The 22,011-nt window shown below is 38.4% G+C and overlaps 1 protein-coding gene across 3 annotated transcripts; it reads right to left on the bottom strand.

The window, feature by feature from the left end:
- Window positions 1–4,086: 4,086 nt before the first annotated feature.
- rasef (RAS and EF-hand domain containing) lies at window positions 4,087–21,934 on the bottom strand. Of its 3 annotated transcripts, none has more exons than XM_044026942.1 (18): window positions 21,174–21,934; window positions 19,366–19,701; window positions 14,371–14,517; window positions 13,940–14,030; window positions 12,617–12,712; window positions 11,521–11,598; window positions 11,302–11,417; window positions 10,111–10,179; window positions 9,935–10,001; window positions 9,756–9,838; window positions 8,894–9,221; window positions 8,010–8,150; window positions 6,891–7,038; window positions 6,508–6,589; window positions 6,036–6,150; window positions 5,532–5,639; window positions 5,351–5,427; window positions 4,087–4,372 (listed from the first exon to the last, which is right to left on the bottom strand). In XM_044026942.1, exons 1-18 carry the CDS (start codon window positions 21,491–21,493, stop codon window positions 4,270–4,272), a joined length of 2,505 nt encoding a protein of 834 aa, XP_043882877.1. In that variant the 5' UTR covers window positions 21,494–21,934; the 3' UTR covers window positions 4,087–4,269. The 3 variants fall into 3 exon arrangements, with proteins under 3 accessions (XP_043882877.1, XP_043882876.1, XP_043882878.1); XM_044026941.1 differs by having other exon boundaries at window positions 5,532–5,642; XM_044026943.1 differs by lacking the exons at window positions 4,087–4,372; window positions 5,351–5,427 and adding an exon at window positions 5,862–5,868 and having other exon boundaries at window positions 5,538–5,642.
- Between the last annotated feature and the right edge of the window lie 77 nt (window positions 21,935–22,011).

Consider the following 22,011-nt stretch of genomic DNA (forward strand, 5'->3'; position numbering starts at 1 on the left):
GTAACCCATGACTTTTTTGAGTGATTTTTGACGACATACTAACCTATGACTTTTTTGAGTGATTTTGGACGACATTCTAAATTATGACTATTTTTTCAAATTTTGGACAACATACTAAAGTATGACTTTTTTGGGTGATTATGGATGACATACTAAAGCATGACTTTTTTGTCATATTTTGACGACATACTAAAGTATGACTTTTTTGTCAAATTTTGGACGACATACTAACCTATGATTTTTTTTGTGACATTTTGGATGACATACTAACCTATGACCCACACACGGTGGTGTAGTGGTTAGCACTCTCGCCTTGCAGCGAGACCTGAGTTTGAGTCCCGGTTGGAACAAGGGCATTCTGCATGGAGTTTGCATGTTCTCCCCGTGTGTGCGTGGGTTCTCTCCGGGTTCTCCGGCTTCCTCCCACATACTAAAGTATGACTTTTTGTCAAATTTTGGACGACATACTATAGTATGACTTTTTGTCTCATTTTGGATGACATACTATAGTATGACTTTTTTGTCAAATTTTGGAAGACATAGTAAAGTATGACTTTTTTGTCAAAATTTTGATGACATACTAACCTATGACTTTTTTGTCAAAATTTGGACGACATACTAAAGTATGACATTTTTGTCAAAATTTGGACGACATACTAAAGTATGACTTTTTTGTCAAATTTGGACGACATACTAAAGTTTGACTTTTTTGTCAAATTTTGGACGAAATACTAAAGTATGACTTTTTTGTCAAATTTTGGACGACATACTAAAGTATGACTTTTTTTAAAAATATATTAACATATGACATACTATAACCTATGACTCTTTTGAGTGATTTTGCACGACATACTAACCTATGACTCTTTTGAGTGATTTTGGACGACATTCTAAATTATGACTATTTTTGAATGATTTTGGGCATGTATTTTGGACGACATACTGAATTATGACTTTTTTCAAATTTTGACATACTAAAGTATGACTTTTTTGTCAAATTTTGGACAACATACTGACCCATGACTTTTTTGAGTGATTTTGGACAACATACTAAAGTATCACTTTTTTTCAAATTTTGGACGACATACTAACCTATGACTTTTTTTGAGTGATTTTGGACGACATACTAACCTATGACTTTTTTGAGTGATTTTGGACGACATTCTAAATTATGACTATTTTTTCAAATTTTGGACAACATACTAAAGTGACATACTAACCTATGACCCACACACGGTGGTGTAGTGGTTAGCACTCTCGCCTTGCAGCGAGACCTGAGTTCGAGCCCCGGTTGGAACAAGGGCCTTCTGCGTGGAGTTTGCATGTTCTCCCCGTGTGTGCGTGGGTTCTCTCCGGGTTCTCCGGCTTCCTCCCACAGTCCGAAAACATGCAATGTGGGGATTAGGTAAATTGGACACTCTAAATTGACCATAGGAGTGAGTACCATTTTTTCACATCTTGGACGACTCCTCTGACCTTTCTGTGGGTATGCAGCAAGTCTGTGTTGATAAAAGTTAAGGCATGGTTTCATGACGACCCTGGTCGCAGAACAGGTTAGAGTGGCTTTATTTAAAAATATAAAATATTAACATATAAATATAAACATATAAATATAAAATATTTATATGTGATAAGTTAGTTTAACAACCTTCACTTGGGAAATGTGTCAAATGTTAACAATGAATTAAGTTGAAAAGATTTCTTTATTGATGTTTCTTCTGTGTGGAACCAGTCTTTTGGCGATGAGGCATTCACTCTATATTCTTTAAGACAAAAGAAAAACTTAAATACCAAAGTAATGACATTGCAGTCTTATGGATTATGAAGTATAAGGAAAGGCATTTATAAAAAAAGAAGTTTATTCTCGGTGGAAATAAATAGCAGAGCATCAGGTTCCCTGCTATACACACAACCACAGTAGATAACCAGTGTTTGATTTTTACCTGCAGACACAGTCTAACAGTGAGAGACAACATTACAAACACATTATGTGATCTATACGTAGCATCTGGAGACTGTAAACTTCACATTAACTAGATTTTATAAAGTGTCATAATGAGGCTAAAGTCTTTACAGTTTATCTCTTAAACGTTTTCACCAACCACCACGTTGGTAACAAAACCTTTTTCCTTTGTTTTTGTATCTCCGTAAAATCTGAATTTTAGATTATTCTACCATGTGTTTGTTGTTTGGAAGTTGAGGAAGAATAAACTGACAGCCACAGATCATCAATTCAGACTGTCAGAAAAGTTTGGGAGGACTGGTTTCTGACGAGAATCTGTATTGTCCTTCAGCAGCTTGATATTATGGCATTATTATTATTATCATGTAATAACAAGAATAAGACGGACTATAATATCAGTTGTGACACTTTACCAAGCTCAGATGCACACATTTAAACAGATTACAGACAGCAACTATGTCAGAGGCTTTACTTATTTTCACAACTCATTTATTATTTTAAAGCATTTGTGCAAATCGAAAAACTATCTGAAAAATATAAAATTTGTAACAAAGTCGTCCTCAGTGGGAAGTTAAATGAAGAGAAACATAACACTGTGGGTAATATAATAAAGATGATGGGATGAACCAAAAGTATTGTAATGTAAAAATCACATACAGTGAGAACAAAGACAAGGGGGAGCTTTTCTTTCTTTAAAGATCCAATGTGTAACTGAATATACTGCCTAAATGTATGTTTGTGTGTATATGTATAATCACATTTCGTTTGGTTGTTTGTCGTCTCATTGCCTCTTTATTCGCATGTTCAAGTTTTTTTTAAACGTGTATCCTTTCACATCAGTCAGAATTTTACTGAAAAGGACAGCGACTAAACCGACCATGCTATCCTCTCGTTTTAGCTGTGGCTATAATCGGTTTATTCTTTTTACTCAATAAAATGACTGAAAACCACCTCAACCTCACTAGAAGCAGATTTCTTCCAATGAAGCAAATGTTTTCTCTTCCAAATAATTGACTATAAGTTTTAATCTATCATATTATATGTGTGAATAGAGAGGGTGCGTTGAAATGTGCCTCTAAATCATTCACAATTGTGTGTTGTTTGTTGCACAAAGGCCTTCAGAAAAAGCATTGTGCATGTACTATGGGCAAGGGCCTTGCTTTATGGAGGCCGTCATATTTCTTATGGTGCTTTTCTCCTATACAGTCATGCACGACTTGGCACAGCTGGATTCTACATGGGTTTGGGTACCAGGCATGTCGTTTTCCAGGGTCATCATAGCACGGCTGAGTGAAACTGCCGTGACGTTGTTTTATACCCGACAAAAAACACACAAACTAGTGACAAGCAAAGAAGTTGTTTTCGGTGTACTGACTCATTAGAAACAGTTAATTAAAAAGATTAGTTCAGCGCTTCCTGCACAGTCACTGCATTAAAATAAGCTGAACGGGTTGTGATTCGGCTGGTGTTAAATTGACCAGACTCACAAATATTGACATTACACAAAGTTTCTTGCTAAATGTTGGAGATTAACATTAACAATCAGAGTAGAACCAAGCCGAGTTGTGCTAGAACTGTATAGTGGAAAAATGCTTTTCAAATTTTGAAGAAAAGCCTTACTAAGAGAAAGAAGAGCTGCTTTCTTCTCACCATTAGATGTCACTAATTCTTACACACTGGACCTTTACGTTCTCACACAATTCTCAGTGTCCCCACATCAGCAGTCAATACATATCACTTGTGTTACGCTGATGACAGATGCAGGTTAAATCCTGGACAGGTCATCGGTGTATCACACAGCAGACATTTACAGAGACAAACAACCATTCACACTCATATTCAAACCAACACAGAGTCCCCGCTTCTTCAAACGTACATGTCTTCAAAGAGGAAACAGGGCGAACACATAATTATTTACTATCACATGTTGTCCTTCTACTTTCTTGGTTCCTTCTGTTCAAATCATATCAAACACATGGAAGGAACTTGTGCGAGTGTGTGTGAAAACATCATACGTGATGGGTAAGAGTAAGAAAGTTCATACTGACAAAGATCGAAATTCAAAAACTATGGAACATATAGAGAAATTGAGTACATTATTGTTTAAAAAAAAAACCCAGAATAAGAAAAAAACTTGCTCACTTCCATCCGTTCATAAAATAGTTGTAGAGAACCATGGCGACGATGATTTGCTCCCGTTGCAGAGATCATGTCTCATTTCGGTTTAGTCAGATCCCTGCAGTTTGTTATCCTTCCACATTCACTGAGTTCACATTAAGTCACACGTCCAGAAATGATGAGTTTGATCAGGTGCAACAGGAGAAATTTGGTTTCTTCCTGGGAGCATCCAAGCTGGGCAGTGAGTGATGGTGACTCTTTTGATTTAAAGCAGCATACTGTTTAACCTGCCTGTGGAGTGGAAAAGATTTACATAGCTTAAAACTTGTTACAAATACCCCTGAAAGATAACACTGCTATTTTAGCCTCTCCAGTCAATTTGAAATTAGATTTAGATTTTTTTTTATATAGTTAATGTTTAAAGCTGTGGAATTGCTGCATTTTGGTTTTCATGTCACACAGGAAGTGATGCGTTTAATGTCATGAGGAAGCACAGCAGCTATATACAAATTTCTTTGACTACCTATCATAAAAACAATGAAACATAAATATTTTCAAAATCTTTCAAAAACTTGTTCAAACTTAAAAAATTGATGTGGCAAATAACAAACTGAATTCATCTTTTTATACCCAAATTTGAGCCGGTAATTCTTGGCTTCTCTGAGAAGTCAGAAATTAATCAAGCATAACATTCAACCACTAAAACTATTTAAAAAACATTAAATAACCATTTTTTAATGTTTTTGAAAATTCATGGACACCAATAATAGTCATTTTGGATAAAGAGCTTCCACGTACTGGTGTATTAACCATTACAGAAACATGAAAAATGTTTTGTAATTATTACCAATGCTGTTAATTTAGGGCAGCTGTAGCTTTGGGTGGTGGTCTAATAAATGTGTTGAGCACTGTAGCTCTAGTAAAGACAGATGGCTGCAAATGTTTGGACTAAGGCTGAAAACCTTAGAAGCCTCCATGAAAAGTTTCAGAATTTAATTCTACACGTACTTTACGTCCAGTCGTTTGACTAAAATAGAATAAACACTTATTGCAACTGGGTATTGAAGGATGGGGGTGGGTGCAGTATCAGCGATGCATACATCATGAATAGAATTAGTCAGAAATACTCCGAATTCATCATTTGCTGGCTGTTCCACAGTGTCTTCAGTGTTTTAAGCATGAATTTGTATTGGAAACCTGGTTAGCATTAAACACACCAAGCGCTGAATGAGTTGTATTTGTTTTTCTGACACAGTTGTAGTGTCTCACCTGGCCAAATGCAGCACAGCCTCAAGGATGTTGGAGCCATCTTTGGCACTGGTTTCACAGAACAGAGTGTTGTACGTCTGTTGGGTGAAGGAAATCAATAATCATTGCTAACCCTACAACAACGTAAATGTTACGACTTGTATTTACATCAACAAGGCAGCAGGTGTTGATTTGTAACTACCATGGCCAGTTTTTCTCCATAGCTGGTCGGAACAAAGTTGGCTCCACTTTGTCTTAGGTCACACTTGTTACCCACGAGCATGATGGGAACATCCTCTGAAGAAACATCCTGCTAATAGAAACAGAAAAAAGGAAAAAAATGGACCGATATGGATAAAATAAATAATCTAGCCACGAAATATTAGTTATTATAATCACCACAGTGTGTACATGATGGATTCTGTCATACAACACATGATACAAGTCACACACACTGAACAGCATGCAGACATTTTTAACATGCTCATAATAAACTAGCAGAACAAAATGCTTTTTTCTAACCCACACTTACACATCTGCTGCATGTAGAAAGAGAAAGAAAGTAAGACCACTTGGTTTCAAATGCACACATCACAGCACATCACAGCGTCTCAAATCGAACACTGAAGAAACAGAATGCAGACTTTCCCCCTTCACTTTGCTGTCATTAGTGATGTGTTGTTTTTTTTCTTGAGCAGTGTGTTACCTCAATCATGTCCACCCACTCTCTGACATTTAGAAAGCTTCTTTCACAGGTGACATCGTATAGCAGCAACACGCCGTCCGCCCGGCGGAAATAAGACTTTGCAATGCTGCGAAACCTTAGATGAGGAAGAAGACAAATGGTTCAAGACACAAGCAGCTGAAACGTTTGTGGTGACTTCAGGGTTCGGCACGATATAACTGGACCAAACAGTAGCAAAACAGAATGGAATGACGTTTCAGCGGCTCAGAATTTGTGCAGAGTAAATAGTTAGGTTCAAAAATATAAAGAATAATATGCAAAAATAAGCTTAAAAGGTAGTATACACATATCTTTCACAGTAAGAAAGGCATAAGAATGTGTGGGGAGGGGAATCTTTTGTGAGTTTACCAGCCATTTTGCAGCTGAATGTCCATAATTCTGTAATATGTCCATATACAGCATGGACATCAATTCATGAATGAATACAACACACCTTTCCTGTCCTGCAGTGTCCCACAGCTGTAGCAAAACAGGCTCTCCGTCTACGACGAGTGTCTTGATCTGGAAATCCACTCCTGACGAATCACACGGACGAATCACAGTCAAACACGACTTAAAAAATGCTAACGTCACATTTTACAAAAGCAGATTATTCACCTTACCTACTGTATGACCTCATATCACCACGTACAAAACATCATTAATCAATCAGCTCTATCTATGACAGGTTCTATACAAGTCTAAATTATTATTTCTATGGAAAATATTGCCAATAGGAGGTTAAATGCACGTCCTTTTAAAAGTATTAGCTGGAAATGTATTACTCTGACAGACCAAAGGTGAACAGATTTGCTGTATTTGATCCACCCAACTCACCCAGAGTTGCACTGGAGCTTGGTGTGAATTCATTCTTGCAGAGACGCAGCAGGAAACTGGACTTTCCCACAGCAGCGTCTCCGGCCAACACGATTCTGAAAGCTCTCTCTGACGTCATGTAGCCCAGGTTGGCGCTCGCCTCGTCCTTCTGGAGAGAGAAGGGAGAAGGGCAGAGGTCAAGTGGAGAAAAGGGAAAGTGAAGCACTTGCAAATGCAATTCAGGTTAAATGCATGTAGTTCTAGGAAATGGCCACTTTAGTCAAACCAAATAAATGCCTTTAGGCAGAGTTTGGCAGGATATCTTATTAGTCTTCTTTTGTGATATACTTGAGCTTAAATTTCTTTTAGTCAGACAGACAGGTAAATGCCCCCTGCTGTCTGCCGCCTTGTCAAGGACAGAATCCCAGGTGTGGGATAGGATGTACGCTCCCCCGTCTCGGTTGAAGACAAGGTGTCAGACGAGGCGTCAGACAGCAGGGGGCATTGTCTTGCCCTGCAGTCTCCGTCTGACAAACCTGTATAAGGTACAGCTGAGCAAGACACGTCACAGTCACGTCACATGACTCTTCTGTTGATACAGTTGACAGCCAAAACACACCAAGGTAAACAACCTTACCTTACCTGTATGACTCAATTTAAGCTCAAGGATATCTCATTGTTAATATAAAAATTGTGCAAGAGGAGGACACAAGTAGTATCTAGTATCTAGTCTATTTCTGTGTTTTGTCCAGAAAATTCCACTTAACACTTGTTTGTTGATTCATAAGTGACACTACAATATTTAGCTGAGCTTTTTAATTTTACTGAGCTAAGAATCCATTTCTTGTGGCTGGCTGCTGATTCATAAATTATTATGTTAGTAACTTAGAGATGCAAATGCAAGTATAAATCTTTTGTAAAAGTCTGGAAAAACATTCATCAATTTTTTTTCCAACCGAGAGACCTCTGGGAAAGTAAGACGCAACACAACAAGTCAAGAACATACATATAGGTTTGCCAAGTGTGGTGGAAAATATCAAGTTGTATGGAATTTTAAGCATTAAATGAACAAAAATCAGCACCAGGATTTGTTATAAATTTGCCAATTGAATAATTTAAGTTTGTTTGTCGCTCTCTTACCTGAACACTGATGGCACTGAGGGCCTTTCGTGTTGTTGGGGCAGGGGTTTTGGTGACATTGATGGATTCAGGCAGCTTCCACTCCAACACTGAGCTACTGTCTGACCCAAACGCTGACTCACCGTCCTGTGTCTCTGCTGGCTGCGATGTAGACACATAGTGGAAGACAGCAACATCACAGACATTATTGAAAGTCATTTATTGACATTAGTTTAGAATCCACAAAGGATTTTCTTCTCTCGTGCCACCGAGTGACATATGCAATTTATAATCCACATAAAGGTCACCAGAGGATAAGACATAATTAGTCAAATAGTGCGATCATCAGGTCTAATTTCCATTTATCACGGAGAACCAAATTTAACGTAAGCTAATTAATGTGTAGACACTTGCATAGTAAATTTCTACAGATTTTAAAGCTGCATTGTGTAACTTTTGGTGAATTCTGTTGTTGTTGCTGTTCTCTTTGGCAGATAATTCATGTTGAGCTTGACTCCCGTTTGTCTGCTTTTATGTTCTTTTATTATGCACTGTATTGTTTTTAATTTTCTATGTTATTTCATGTTCCCATTTTACTTATTTTTATTGACATCATTCTGTACCGATACCACTTATTTTAGACCATTTATCAACGTATGAAGCTGTTAACGACCCATTTGTGCCGAGTCATTTCAAAGACATAATTCCCCAACTGTGTCACGAATATTGTTTTCCCAAAAAAGAAGAAATAAAATAAACATGACTCAGCTAAAATGCCTTTGCTGATTTTTATTTACATTTTTATAGTTTTATAAGTATGCGATATATATTTGATATGATTTTGACCAGTATCGGACCGATACCAAGCTAGCTATGTTTTTGCATTTCTTTCGTTTTTGTCTCACCTCATTGTCAGAGTTTTCTTCGCATTCTTCAATGATGCTGTCATTGTAGTCATCCTCCCTTGTCTTCTCCTCCCTCTCTTTCTCCTCCTCCTCCTCCTCCTCCTCCTCCTCTTCATGACATTTGACCTCGTGCTCAGAGTCGTAGCCACCGTGTGAGCCTCTGAGTGTTGACAGGCCGCTGTCCATGTAGAACTCAGGCAGGCTGTCCTCCTCACACTCACTGCTGTTTCTGCGCTTCAGGCCCGGGTCACACATGGCCAAGGCCAGAGTGTCACAGCTGGGCCGGCGGTTGTACGGAGAGAAATCGTCATTCAAATGGTGGCAGAACCTGAAGAAGAGATCAGGACATAATCTGTGATACATGCCACAAAATATCCACAGTTTAATTGTATAGCTCAGTGGTAGATATTTAAAGAAAATCCAGCTGTTTAATTAGTAAAGTCATTTTTGTTTTTAGACACCTCTTTTTAAAGACTTTTTCAGTACATAATCCTCTATGGACAGATAACAGTAAAATCTATTATTCAGAGTTGAAAATCTAAAGTAAACTAAATTCTAAAAGTCAATTTCTCATTAATATGCGTTCATGTTTGAACAGTATGTATTCAGGTAATTATACAAGTTAATAACTGCTAAAAAACGAGTTTTGTTGTATTTGTCATAGTTATTTATATTTGTATGCATTTATTTCATTCTTAACCCTATATTTTATACATACATTTTCACATCATATGTTTAGTTTTGTCATGCATTTGAAACATTTTGCTTTTTTTTTTTTCTTGTGTGAGTCATAAGCTACATAAATACACTTGCATTGACTTGACTATAGGTGGCGCAGTCAAACACTGGTTGGAGGTCTCACCTGTCCATTAATGCGTGTGGTGACGTGTAACAGATGCTTTTACTTCTGCTCTTTATTTCTCCTGGTGATCCACTATTACCAGACTGTAACACACGTTCACAATCAGTTGTTGGAAATTAACAAAAGCATTTTTTTCTTTCAAAATTACAATTGTTCTTAGTTAAAAAATGCAACTCCACCTTTGTGACCCTCTCCAGTGCCATCCTTAGGCCATCGTTGTTGTCGTGGAGCTTCCTGTTGGCTTTCCTGCACACAGACAAACTTTTTTTTTTTACCCGGACAATCTTTATTTTCAAAATGAAGTAAAATCAGTAACCTGTCTGTGTGTGTGTGGGTGTGTTACTGTGTAACTCACTGCAGAATCTCAATCTGACTCTCCAGGATGTCGCGCTCATCAGAGAACTGCTGCATGAGCTCCTCATCTCTGCAACACAACACACTTTTTTAGAATTTAAATTCACAAACAAATATTAACCTGCAACGAGAGACAACATATTGTATAAGCTTCCGTTTCTGCACAAAACATTAGTAATTACAAAAAATAGACTTGGCCAGTGAAACTGTACAAGTCTATCAAGCCTAATTAAAACAGACAAACAATTAATAATAGATAGACTCAATGTACGGGATTTTGTGAATGAACACTTAGCAAAACGCAACTGTATGAAACAAATACAGTTATCTCAGTCCTCGTTTCACTAGAACTGTCTATACAAATATATTTTAAAGAATATTAATAACTTGAAAGTTGGCGATTCTCTGTCCATATCAATGTGGATTAATAAGCTGTTAAATTATTGTCCCTTTAAAACCTTTCCTTTTGATCGATTACTATTGGTGTGTTAAAATGTGTCAGGCAAACACTAAAAACAGTTCAGTTCAGTTCAGTTCAGTTTTATATTGTTGCCTCAGTTCACCTGAGATCTGTTTTTTTTTTTTTTTCATATCCAACACAGCAGTGCACCTCCCTGGTCACTGAACGACACTGCACCGAGCAGGAACTGTCACTTTGCTGTTGTCGCTGCTGCTTCTGTTCCTAAGTAACGCACGAACAACAAGAAGTTATTGTGTGTGTGGAGCTGCTCCAGGATATCCTGTTTCAGCTTTGCTCTCTCTCTGTCTCTCTCTCTCTCTCTCCGTCTCTATGACATGTACAATGGAATGCATTGTGATGAGATCACAGAGAACAAATATTTATTATTCCTAAATCCGACACAAAACAGTGGATGGAATCTGCTCTGCAACTTCGTTTTCAGTAATTACTTAAGTGTTATGCTCAGTGGCCACCAGGTCATTTGAGACCTCTTCCTTATATATATATCACTATATAAATAAACTTTATTATTCTTATTATCAACCTCAATCTCCAAATAAGAGGTGTTGCCTTTGAAATGTGTTGCTTCACACAACTAACCAGGACTGATTCTCCTCTCAACATAGATTTCACAGTAACCCGTCTTATGACACTTTAAATTAATCTTGACATTGATCTAAACCAGTGAGACATGAACATGGCACATACAAGGAAACAAAGGCATGAATTCACCGTTCAGTGTTGATGCTGTGGTCAGTTAACTCTGTCTTCAGCATGTCCATCTCGCTGTGCAGACAGGCCACTTTGGTCTGAGATTTCAACAGCTCCTGCTTTAGACGCTGGTTATCCTGCAGAGATGAAACACAAGAGTATAGGAATGTTAAAAGAAAATAAAGAAAATAAACCAAAAGTTTTCCAATGAGAACAACGGGCAGATTCAGTCTCACTCACCAGGGTTAGTTCAGTGATCTTCTTCTTCAATGCCAGTGACTCGTCTTTCACTGTGATATTATTGTATTTATCTTCAATCTGATGATTGGACAAGTTCACATGTTTTAGTCATTAAAACAAAACAAAAAAGTAAATCATTTAAAAGCCTCTTCCATGCAGCAGCCTCACTACTGGACTACATAAAGTCATGTTCTATTAAGCATCCTAATGTATTAGCAAGAAAGCTCACAGTGATTCTAATAAAATATTGCTTACAACTGCTCAAATGTACTACATTTTCCATAATGCATCTATAATCATGTTAAAATGATTCTTATCAATGTTTTTTACTTTATCTGCAGCCCCCTCATGTATCTCCTTCATCCACTAAAGCATTAAAGTTTCACTTTAAAAATCATACAAACAGGTGAAGGTTATTTACTCAAGTAATAACTGTGTTGTCATGGGGCCTGCAGGATAAATTAGCCCTGGTTCACGCTCCAGTGAGTGAAGTCAGTGTTTCCTTATAGAAAAAGGACTCAACTTTCCACTGACGAGCAGAGTCATGTTTTTTTTCACATAAGTACAGTACATATAACCTTTAAGGGCTTGTTCCTATTTAGATTTTAAAAGAAAAAGCTTCTCTCTTTAGCAGTGAAGTGTATCATGAGGCCCTGAGGGACGCTGGGACAGCACAACAGTGCATAGTTATCTTTAAGACTTTGACGTGACTGTACTGTGCACGTGTGGCATATTGACGGAGATGAGAGCTTGAGAATACAAATAAATGGTTTTATAATGTAAGCATTCTCCAAAGATTGTGCAGATTGTGCACAAAGGCTCGTTGTGAGATTCTCTAGAGATTCTCCTGCCAGCTCCATCGAATCATCTCTGACAAACTAATATCGGAGCGCGCTCAATTATCAGGAGAAAGTCTGGACAGTCCTCAGCCAACGTCCCACTGCTGTTGCCATATGTGATCCGTATCATGTCTGAATCATGTCGCTCATGTCTGAAAACGGCTCAACACTGTTTTGTTGCTACACACAGACAGACAGCTCTGTGTATGCAGTTGAATCTTTTAAGAGTCAGATAGTGGGATGTTATTTATATTTACCATCTGCATCTGCTGGATCTTACACTGAAGCTCACAAATTTCAGTTTCATAACTTCTTCGTAGCTCGCTCAGTTCGGCCTCCGTTCGCCTCTTCTCCTGCAGACAGGAACACAAACAGGAACACAAACACATGGTCACAAATATATATATGTATATACATATATTTGTTAAACCTGCTCTTTTTGCTCTAACTTTGCTGCCGTGACAACCATTTTCCAGGTTCCTCCCTATGTCGCGTAAAGAACACATTTAAACAGCTTTAAACTACATATATATAAAAATGAAGAGATTTCGAGATTTGTGATTTGACATTGAAACTGTAAGTTCACAGTCATTACCTGCAACCCCTATTGGACGATACCAGCTGTCAATCACACTGGTGTCTACTCATATGTCCTGTACTCATCTATTTTCCTCTAAAGAGGCGCACAATTGACCTAGCAATTAGCAATTGAGACCATTAACTCCGTTTACTGATGATATAAATTAGGTGAGACAGTTGCCCCCTGGCGACCACCACCGACCTACTTCCTAAGCCTTGAATGTCCATTTGAAATAAATTCTATGCAAACAGCCTAATCTGAGCAAAGAGCGCGGCCTCTTTGTAAAGATCTGAACCAAGTTTGGATTAAGCTTTGCGGTTTCTTCCTGAATTTACTGTCAGACCCATGTCACACACTGCATGTGCTCTCTCTGCAGTTATGTCACGTCTGTGACTCAATAAGCTGTGTCACATTGACCTCTGGATAATCAATAAGCGTATCAGCAACTGTGTGTGTCTACAAACATGGGTGTCAGAACATGACTGTGTTCAAACAGGTGGTTTAACCCCGCAAATGTGTGTGTGTACTTTTCTTTCACAAAATAAACAGCAGCTCTTGAGTCAGTGAAGTATACTTACATAAGTTCTGCTTGCCAAGATTTAAAGGCACAGTAAAAGAAAAAAAACTGTGGTTTGTCCCCAAACGCAGTGTTTATTGACACTGCCTGTGTGCATAAACTGTGCCGTCCTATCACATAGAGCACTGAGATTAAAACATGTTTCAGCTCCTGCGAACTCTGATTAAATGTGTAGAAACCACAGGGTTGTAAAGTCCAGCTGTTCAGCAGCCGCGTCACAGTCTGGATGAGTAACATGATATTCAGCCGCGCACATTTTGTTTGACATGAGGGAAGAGCAGCTCCAAACACTCCCTTCTTATCGCTTCGCAAACTCAAGAGAGAGAGGGAATGAAAGAATATTTACAGTATTTAAACCAAACCGCACAGGGAAGTTAATGTATCCGTTTGAAGTGGAGAAGATGGCGGTGAGTTTGTCCCTACCTGCTCGCGTGTTTTTCTCTCTGCCGCGTGAATGCGTTGGTCCATCTCCTCCTCCATCTCACTGAGCTGCATGGACGCCTGGTCCTGTGCTCTGCGGAACATACAGAGGATAAGGTCACTCCATCCATCTTTTATTTACTATACCGAGTTTCCTCTGTGTGTGGTCACAGGGTGGGAGTAAATGTAGGTGAAAATCTAAACATAAGAGCCACTGATTCATTTGTAAAAATGGGTTTTAAGAGCAGAACATCAGACATTTTGTCAGAGGAATCCTCCTCAAAAATTAAAAATACCCACAATGCTGCTTGACACCTACCTTTGTTATTTATCCTCATCATACTACATCATTATAGAATGCACATACATGTGTGTGTGTGTGTGTGTGTGTGTGTGTGTGTGTGTGTGTGCGACTGTAAGTCTGTGTTGCTCACCGTTTGATGGCAAGCGCCAGGTTCTCCATCTCTAGGTTTTGCTGTTTGATCTCTTTGGTGAAGTTAACGATGACTTTTTCATACTGAGGAATCAGTCTGGGCTCCGTCAGACTGATGTTCTGGTACAACGTCGATGCTTGTTCGTGCCTGGGATAAAATCGGGGATTGCAGTCAAGTTTTAATAATTTTGACATTTAATCAATTAAGGACATTTAAAAACTGAATTACTTTTTTTAGGTGACACCACGAGGTAACTGAAAACTGGTCAAGAAAAATTCAGCTGCACTTGAATTGAATAAAACCAATGAACAAAATACATTAACAGCAGGTGGTAAATGAGGTAATGTAGCAGTAATAGAAAGTCTGACCCTGATAATGTATTTTATTTTTTAGCCTGGAAAACGTTTTTTACGTCCATAGAGTAATAAAAACGTCTCAAAAGTTCAGACCCATCATTACACACATTGAGTATTTGCTTCTGGCTGTAACAGATCCTATGTAAGACAATATAGCTTAAAGGGACAGTGACAGTGGTGCTTGTGTTTCATACAGCACACGGTTCAGCACAGTAGCTGGTTAAAGAGGGTGAGCCACAACACATTTTACATATGGTTTTCAAGTGAACAAGGACAGCAGAGAGAAACATGTTGTGACCCTGTAAGATAAGGAATAATACTAACACTATATTTTGATTGGTTGTAGAGGTATAACGTGCTGTCAGACCCCTTTTTTTCCCAGAGGTTACACTTTTAAAAGGACGGGTAAACTGCTGAAATGGTTCAAAACACAGCATAAAGTGAGCATGTTGTTGCTATTCTATTACACTTTGTATTCTGTTGTGTCCCCATTCACATCAAAACAACCCACAAACTGTGTTCCAGTTCTCCTGCTGCCTCGCTCTCTCACACAGACTCTACTTAAAACCCAAACTACCCCTTAAAAGTCCAACAATTTAGATTTAGGACTACATCTCAACATGATCTCACTTTACCCTGACTGTGTCGCTCTGGAGTCACGACAGTGATAAAGTGTCCTGCGTCACAGCTTGATGGTAAAAGTAGATCATGAAAGTGTCTGTCTGTGTGTGTGTGTGTGTGTGTGTGTGTGTTTGCCTTCTAACAGGATGGACTAGCTGTATTACTAAGTATATAGACACTGTTGACTGTCAGTCAATAACTTACAGCTTGCAGCAGCGTCACACACATTGTGACACACATATGAAATGAGCAGAAGCAGAACGTATTACTGGGCTTTCTGCTTTCTTATCAGCCTTTACTATTCTGTAGTCTATTGTTTATCTGATTGATAATAGATGTGACAGCCAAACTTTTTTGCATACTTTGCAATTTGAGTCCTTTTCAAGCATCCTTCAGTGCACAGCCTGATCCCTTATAGTCGGGGCTTCAGTCAGCTGAGAGAATGTTACTGTGACACACCAGATTGCTCTTTGCTAATGTTACTGAATAAAAAACACAGTGCATTACATTCACCATAATCATAAAAAATAAGTATGAATAGGGAGCTAATTGATGTTGTTTGCTCATTACGTCTGAATCTAAAAACAACAAATATTCTTTCATGCACTGAAAAGCAGGCACTGTGTCTTATGTGCTGTGCTTTTCAGGCTGCCATGACTCAGCTGACTGTTGTTGACTGCAATCGGTGTCAGATAAGAGGGTGTATTTAGCAGAAGGTACCACTGTGACAATCGGTGTCCCAGTGCCACCGCACAGTAGCACGAGGAGTTGTCCCATGCCAGGCCTGGGGCCAAACGCACAAACACACACACAAAATACAGATAAAATATAAAAATATACACAAATAAGGAGACATGTTGACACACCTTGACCCAACAGGCAACTCTTACCATGGCCTAAGACAAGGAGGAAGTGCAACAGCTTCAGAAGTGGATTCTACTGTAAAATAAATACAACTCCATGTTTGGTTTGATGGGATAAATGCTTATTGTAATTAAAGGAATACTTCAACGAGACATATCTTCATTCTATTTTTTGTTACATGCCTACCAGTGACAGAAATTCTACCCCCTATTCTAGTAATACAATGCAAAATGCAATTCGGTGAAGTATTCTTTTAAGTAGTGGGGGGGTGAAGGTATATGTCGAGACTACCACTAGGTGCAACATGCTACAATTACAAGTGTTTATCATTTTCTTTCAGTAAGGTAGTTTTAAACAGCACTGTGTTAACTGATATTTATCGTGGTAATTATTGCTACAGAATTATTTGACGATTTTGTCGAAATAACCTTTATGGCCATATTGCCAAGCGCTACTGTAGCACTGCACGACTGTTACCAAAGTTCAACCGGGACTTGACATCGGCTTTCCTAGAAGTCTCTCTACAGAAACATGTGAGAAAAATGTCTTCTCTGTTGTCTGCGGTCAAACGGATGACGACCTAGTTTATGAGGCAGCAGAGAAGAGCAAAGAGAGAGAACATTGAGAACATGAAATACCTACAGCAAATTACTAAAGATGACTTACTGTATATGCACTGAAAATAGAAAGGTATGATTATTATTATTATTATTATTATTACCATTATTATTATTATTATTATGGCTGTCCTAATACTGATTGATTGATTAACAGTATCAGGCAGCCCTTCTCTCTAGAGTGTCTCATAAACTGTAAGGATAATTTTAAATCCTCTGCATGTGAAGTAGAAAAAACAATCCATTAAAAAAATGGGAGGATGTTATGATAACAGAAGAATCTTCAGGCCGGATAAAAACGATCATAGTTATTGTGAAGGGCATTTTGCTTCACGTCTGATACAAATGGCAAACACTGCCCTACATGTAGTCAGTCTGTAGGGTTCTGGGGCACACAGACCAGAGAACTAGTGGACCACGAGGAGCCTGCATTAAAGCTGTAGTTCATGTATAGTGACATGTATATATCGTAGATATGTAGTGGAGCCTGAGCTGCAGGTGTGATTGAGGGAGGAGAGGAGGTTGTAGTAGTTTCCCCATAGTTTAATTTTTTAATTTCTTTAGTGCTGGGCAGTAAGGTTAAAACAATTACTTGATTATTAATCAATTGCTAAATTAAACACCAACCATTTTGATAATCAATTAATCGGCCTGACTGTTTTTTAAAGAAGTAAAACCATTTTTCAGCTCCTTAAATGTGAATATTTTCTTTGCTCTGTGTAACAAAGAAATCATTAAAACTGAATATTTCCTGGTTTGAGAGACACTTTATGGACCATGAACCATTACTGGATTAATGAGAAACTAATCAACAGATTTAAATGATTATATAAATAATCATACGTTGCAGCATTAAACTGGGTCTGGTTCTCTGCACCAGGTTCTCTCTGTGCCACACAACATCAGTGCTAGGATATACACGCTATATGTAAATGACTGAGATCTTGTCTGTGGCTTCTACTGAACACAGCAGTCAAACAGGTGCTACAATGCTCTTTCAATAGTCACTTGAATTGTATAACTAATGGTTTAAAAATGGTGGGAACATGTCGAAAAAAGTTTCCCAAACATTAAAATCATATTTGGGTTATAGTCAAATTCAGCTTACAATCATATGAATAGAAAAGCAGAAACTCCACTCAGTGAAAAAGGTCGGATTGGGTCATGTTTACCATATTTGCTAATTACTGGTCTCTCTTTCGCATTTAAATTAAAAGTTATGTGTCGTTTCACTTATCCAGCCTTGAATAAAATAACTTGAACAGAAACAAATGAGCACACAGAAAAACTAGTCTGTCTGTATCTGGATTATAATGATTCCTTCAGGCGAGAAGAACTCAAGACAAACAAAGACTCACACCTTCACTGTCACAAAAACACAACATGAGTTTGAGTAGAGCTGAAACCAAACCTGTGTTGTGCTGGTTCTCAAAACTTTTCCACAATCAACAGTTGACCTTGTGTGTTGTGGATTGGATGGGACGACACACAATATTAATCACATTGTGATTATAAATTCGAACAGTAAATTGATCATAGTGAATATTAGCGACTACTCAATAATCTTGAGTGGGGAAAGTTAATAAGATTTCACACATGTGACTTGAAAACCATACCAGCACACACTCCTGGTGATTTATTTTGAAGAACCACAAGCTTTTTTGGTTAGGCAAGTAAAAATGTTAGTAGTAACATTTGTTCATGTGTTTCCACAGTGTAATGGACCTAATTATGGACATTTTCTAAGTTTATAGACACAAATTAAATGCCCATTTTCATACTGATATTAGTCACAGACACAGTCATCTTAGACCATTTATGAACTATGAAGCTGTTAATAACACATTGGTGCCGAGTCATTTTTAAAGACCTAATTCTCCAACTGTGTAACAAATATTGTTCTCCTAAAAATTTTTTGGATTGTATCGGATTATATATTTTTATCAGTCCGATATCCAATGTATCGTACCGATACTGACTGATACCAATACTCATCCCTAATTTTGGAGTTAGCTGTTGACAGTCTTGTATTAAGTACCTAAATGGAATACTTGAGTAAAAGTACAAGTATCTTACCAGAAAATTAAAAGTAAAAGTCTTAAAGTATATGACATTGTACTTAAGTATCCAAAGTAATTTTCTGATATAAAATGTAAAGTATGTAAAGATTTAGCTATGGTAGTTTAGTGGTAGGGGCAAGTTGTCTTTCAACTGGAAGGTTGTGGGTTGAATTCCTGGCTCTGCTACTGTCCTTGAGCAAGACACTCAACCCCATGTTGCAGCATGTGAATGGGTATGAAAGATGTGTGAATGGGTGAAAACTAGAAAAGCTCTATATAAATACAGACCGTTACCAACTCTTCTTCTGGTTTTATTTGGTAGTAACGAGTAACAATGATATAGTTATATAGTTAATAAATGTAATAGTTGCTAGAAATATAAATAACAAAGTAAAAGTAAAACACTGGCTGTGCACTCACTGTTGAACTCACTCATATTTCTCCTGATTATTCCCATACCACAGAGTTCGCCCTCACCTGGGGATGAACTTGCTCTGTTCACCTAGTCTCCCCGCGAAGTTCTCCCAGGCGGTGGACATGTCTCCCCCGTCCGACTCCATCATGTCTTCCCCGTAGCGCTCGTGGAAGCCGCTGATGAACTCCAGCAGGGTGACGGTGCCGTCCTGGTCCACGTCTAGCTTGTCAAAAATGCGGTCCGCCTCGGCCGCGGACACTTGCAGCTCCGCGCAGATGGTGAGGAACTCGTCCCTCTCGATCCTCCCAGACTTGTCCACGTCGTAGGCGTGAAAGAGCGAGCGCAGCCGGTCACGCTCCTCCGCGCTCATGCCCCTGATCACTGCGGGATGTGGCTGGCTGGGGAAAAACAGAAGGCGATTCATGGTTTAATGTGTGGGGGGAAAACTCCAGATCGGCCTCAGGTCATCGGTACCTCCTAACATGTCCACAAGTGTACAAAAGTTAATCCATTTTAAATAAGTAAAGTGTCCAGAAAAGACAAAAACTCCTCGTCCAGTTGGTTGTTGGTTGCAGACAGACAGACAGTCAGTGGAAGCAGCTGCTGTTTCTGCTTCAGGTAAACGGTGTGTGTGTGTGTGTGTGTGTGTGTGACTTCCCTCTCTCCTCAACAATAAAGGTCTGGGCTTGAGGCCAAAGGGAAAGTGCTTTCATTGTGTTGACAGGCTGATAGGCTGTGAAGGATTGAATGAACATTATAAACCAGAGAACGATACTTCTCTGCTTTATAAATATCTATTGAGATCATATTTATAATCTTCAAACACTGTAATATGCATGTTTTTCCAGGATGTATATACACCAGGCGTGTCCAAACGTTTTTTGAACCCACAACCCTCCAGATGAAAGACAACTTGCCCTACCAAGGAGTTACAATGGTGCAATCCTAACTCCTTACTTTTTAATACTTTTACCTTTACTTCTAAAACTTAATGTCAAATACTTTAAGACTTTCACCTGAATAATATTATAAAAAAAAGTGACTTCAACTTCTACCATTTTCTGGTAAGATACTTGTACTTTTACCCAAGTATCCCCTTTAGGTACTGGACACAAGACTGTATGTATACACACACACGAACACGCAATGTTGCACTCACTGTCATTTACACTTCTACTTAAAACTCCCTGAGTTCACAACAGTGACATTAGAAGTTGTTTTAACTTATTTGAAAAAGGTTATACAATACAGTATCGACAGAGAGGAGCAGACTATATTCAAGGTTATTCAAGAATACAGCAACGTTTAATAATAAGTCCTATTAGAAATTTTAACCAGAGTCATGTGACTTAACTCGAGTCTGAGTTAAGTTTACATCATGGTTTAATGTAGGCCTAATGTCAGTATTATTTACATTTTAGGCTCTGCCGTTTTATTTATTTTTCATTAATTATATCTTTTTTTAAGAAGTGTCCAGTGTGTATCCCGCCTATCGCCCTATGTCAGCTCAGATTGACACAGCACCCCCCGTGACCCTCCAGTGGAGGATGAAGTGGTAGAAGACGGATGGATGGATGGGACCATAAAACAGTCGTTACATTGTATGAGTGTTACAGATCAAACTCTAGCGGTTCAAAATTACCGTATTTTTTAGGGGGGCATATTTATATGTGGAATATATTGAAATCGGGGACTTGAGTTGACTTGCTTGATTCTTGCAAGAATGACTCCAAACTCGCTTGAGACTAACTACATCAGTAATAACACAAATGAAACTCTTTCCTACAATCTCTGAATTTATAAGAATCCAAATCTACAACACAGAACAGCATCAAAAGTATTAAAATATTAAAAATGACAGCCCTCTTACCTGGATATGACCTGTTCCTTAGTTTTTACAATTGTTTCCACAGTGAAGGAGCACACGTCCTCTGTTTCAGTCTCGTCTTCTTCCTCCTGATGTTGTTCTTTGAAGCCAGTGATGAACTCCTCTAAGCTCACCGTACCGTCTTTGTCGATGTCAAGGCGGCTGAATAAGCCATCGGTGTCTTGAGACGGTACATGGAGCTCCTTGCAAATGGTCGAGAATTCATTTTTCTCAATTCGTCCTGAATAATCCACATCATAGGTGTGAAAGAGCAAAGTCAGGTGTTTTTCCTCTTCCTCTCTAATGTCTTTGGATGATGCCATAGTTTTGGTTTTAAAGCATTTAAAAAAGAAGTGACAGTTTTGGATAATGTATAACAAATAAAAGTGTTATTACAAGAGCCAAAGCCTGTTCACTTTTAACTGTCCAACAAAGTCAAATGTGAGGTGAGAATCAGAGATAGTTTGAAGCCAGCTGTTGGGTGGAAGCATCAAAAATATTTTCCTCTGTGTCTGATAATAACTCATCCATGAAAAGAAATGACCCGATCTGACTCCGCTGTCTCACTTCTATAACCTCCCTCCTCCTCTTATCTTACCTCGTGCACACTACTGACAAAGACAAAATATTCAGTGTCCTCAATTCAAAGATGGTGTTGCAAATGCTGCAAATCCATGGCAGGCATTCAAGTGGAAGAATTGCCTTTAGCAAAGTTAAGTGAGACAACAGAGAAAGTAGACCATAGTTGAGAATTTCCCTCAACAGTGGTTTGAAAAGCCATTAATAACAAAGTAAAGTTCAGAGTCCAGTTCAATCAATCTCTACAGACAAAATAAAACAC

The sequence above is a fragment of the Solea senegalensis genome, linkage group LG5 (genome assembly GCF_019176455.1).
Source record: "Solea senegalensis isolate Sse05_10M linkage group LG5, IFAPA_SoseM_1, whole genome shotgun sequence".
Taxonomy (NCBI): Eukaryota; Metazoa; Chordata; class Actinopteri; order Pleuronectiformes; family Soleidae; genus Solea; species Solea senegalensis.

Coding starts and splice junctions, on each gene's coding strand:
- rasef (XM_044026941.1), bottom strand. CDS start 21,493: ATGGCATCATCCAAAGACATTAGAGAGGAAGAGGAAAAACACCTGACT. Junction 19,702..21,173: donor AAGGAACAGGTCATATCCAG/GTAAGAGGGCTG, acceptor GTTTTTCCCCAG/CCAGCCACATCCCGCAGTGA. Junction 5,428..5,531: donor ATGGAGAAAAACTGGCCATG/GTAGTTACAAAT, acceptor TTCACCCAACAG/ACGTACAACACTCTGTTCTG.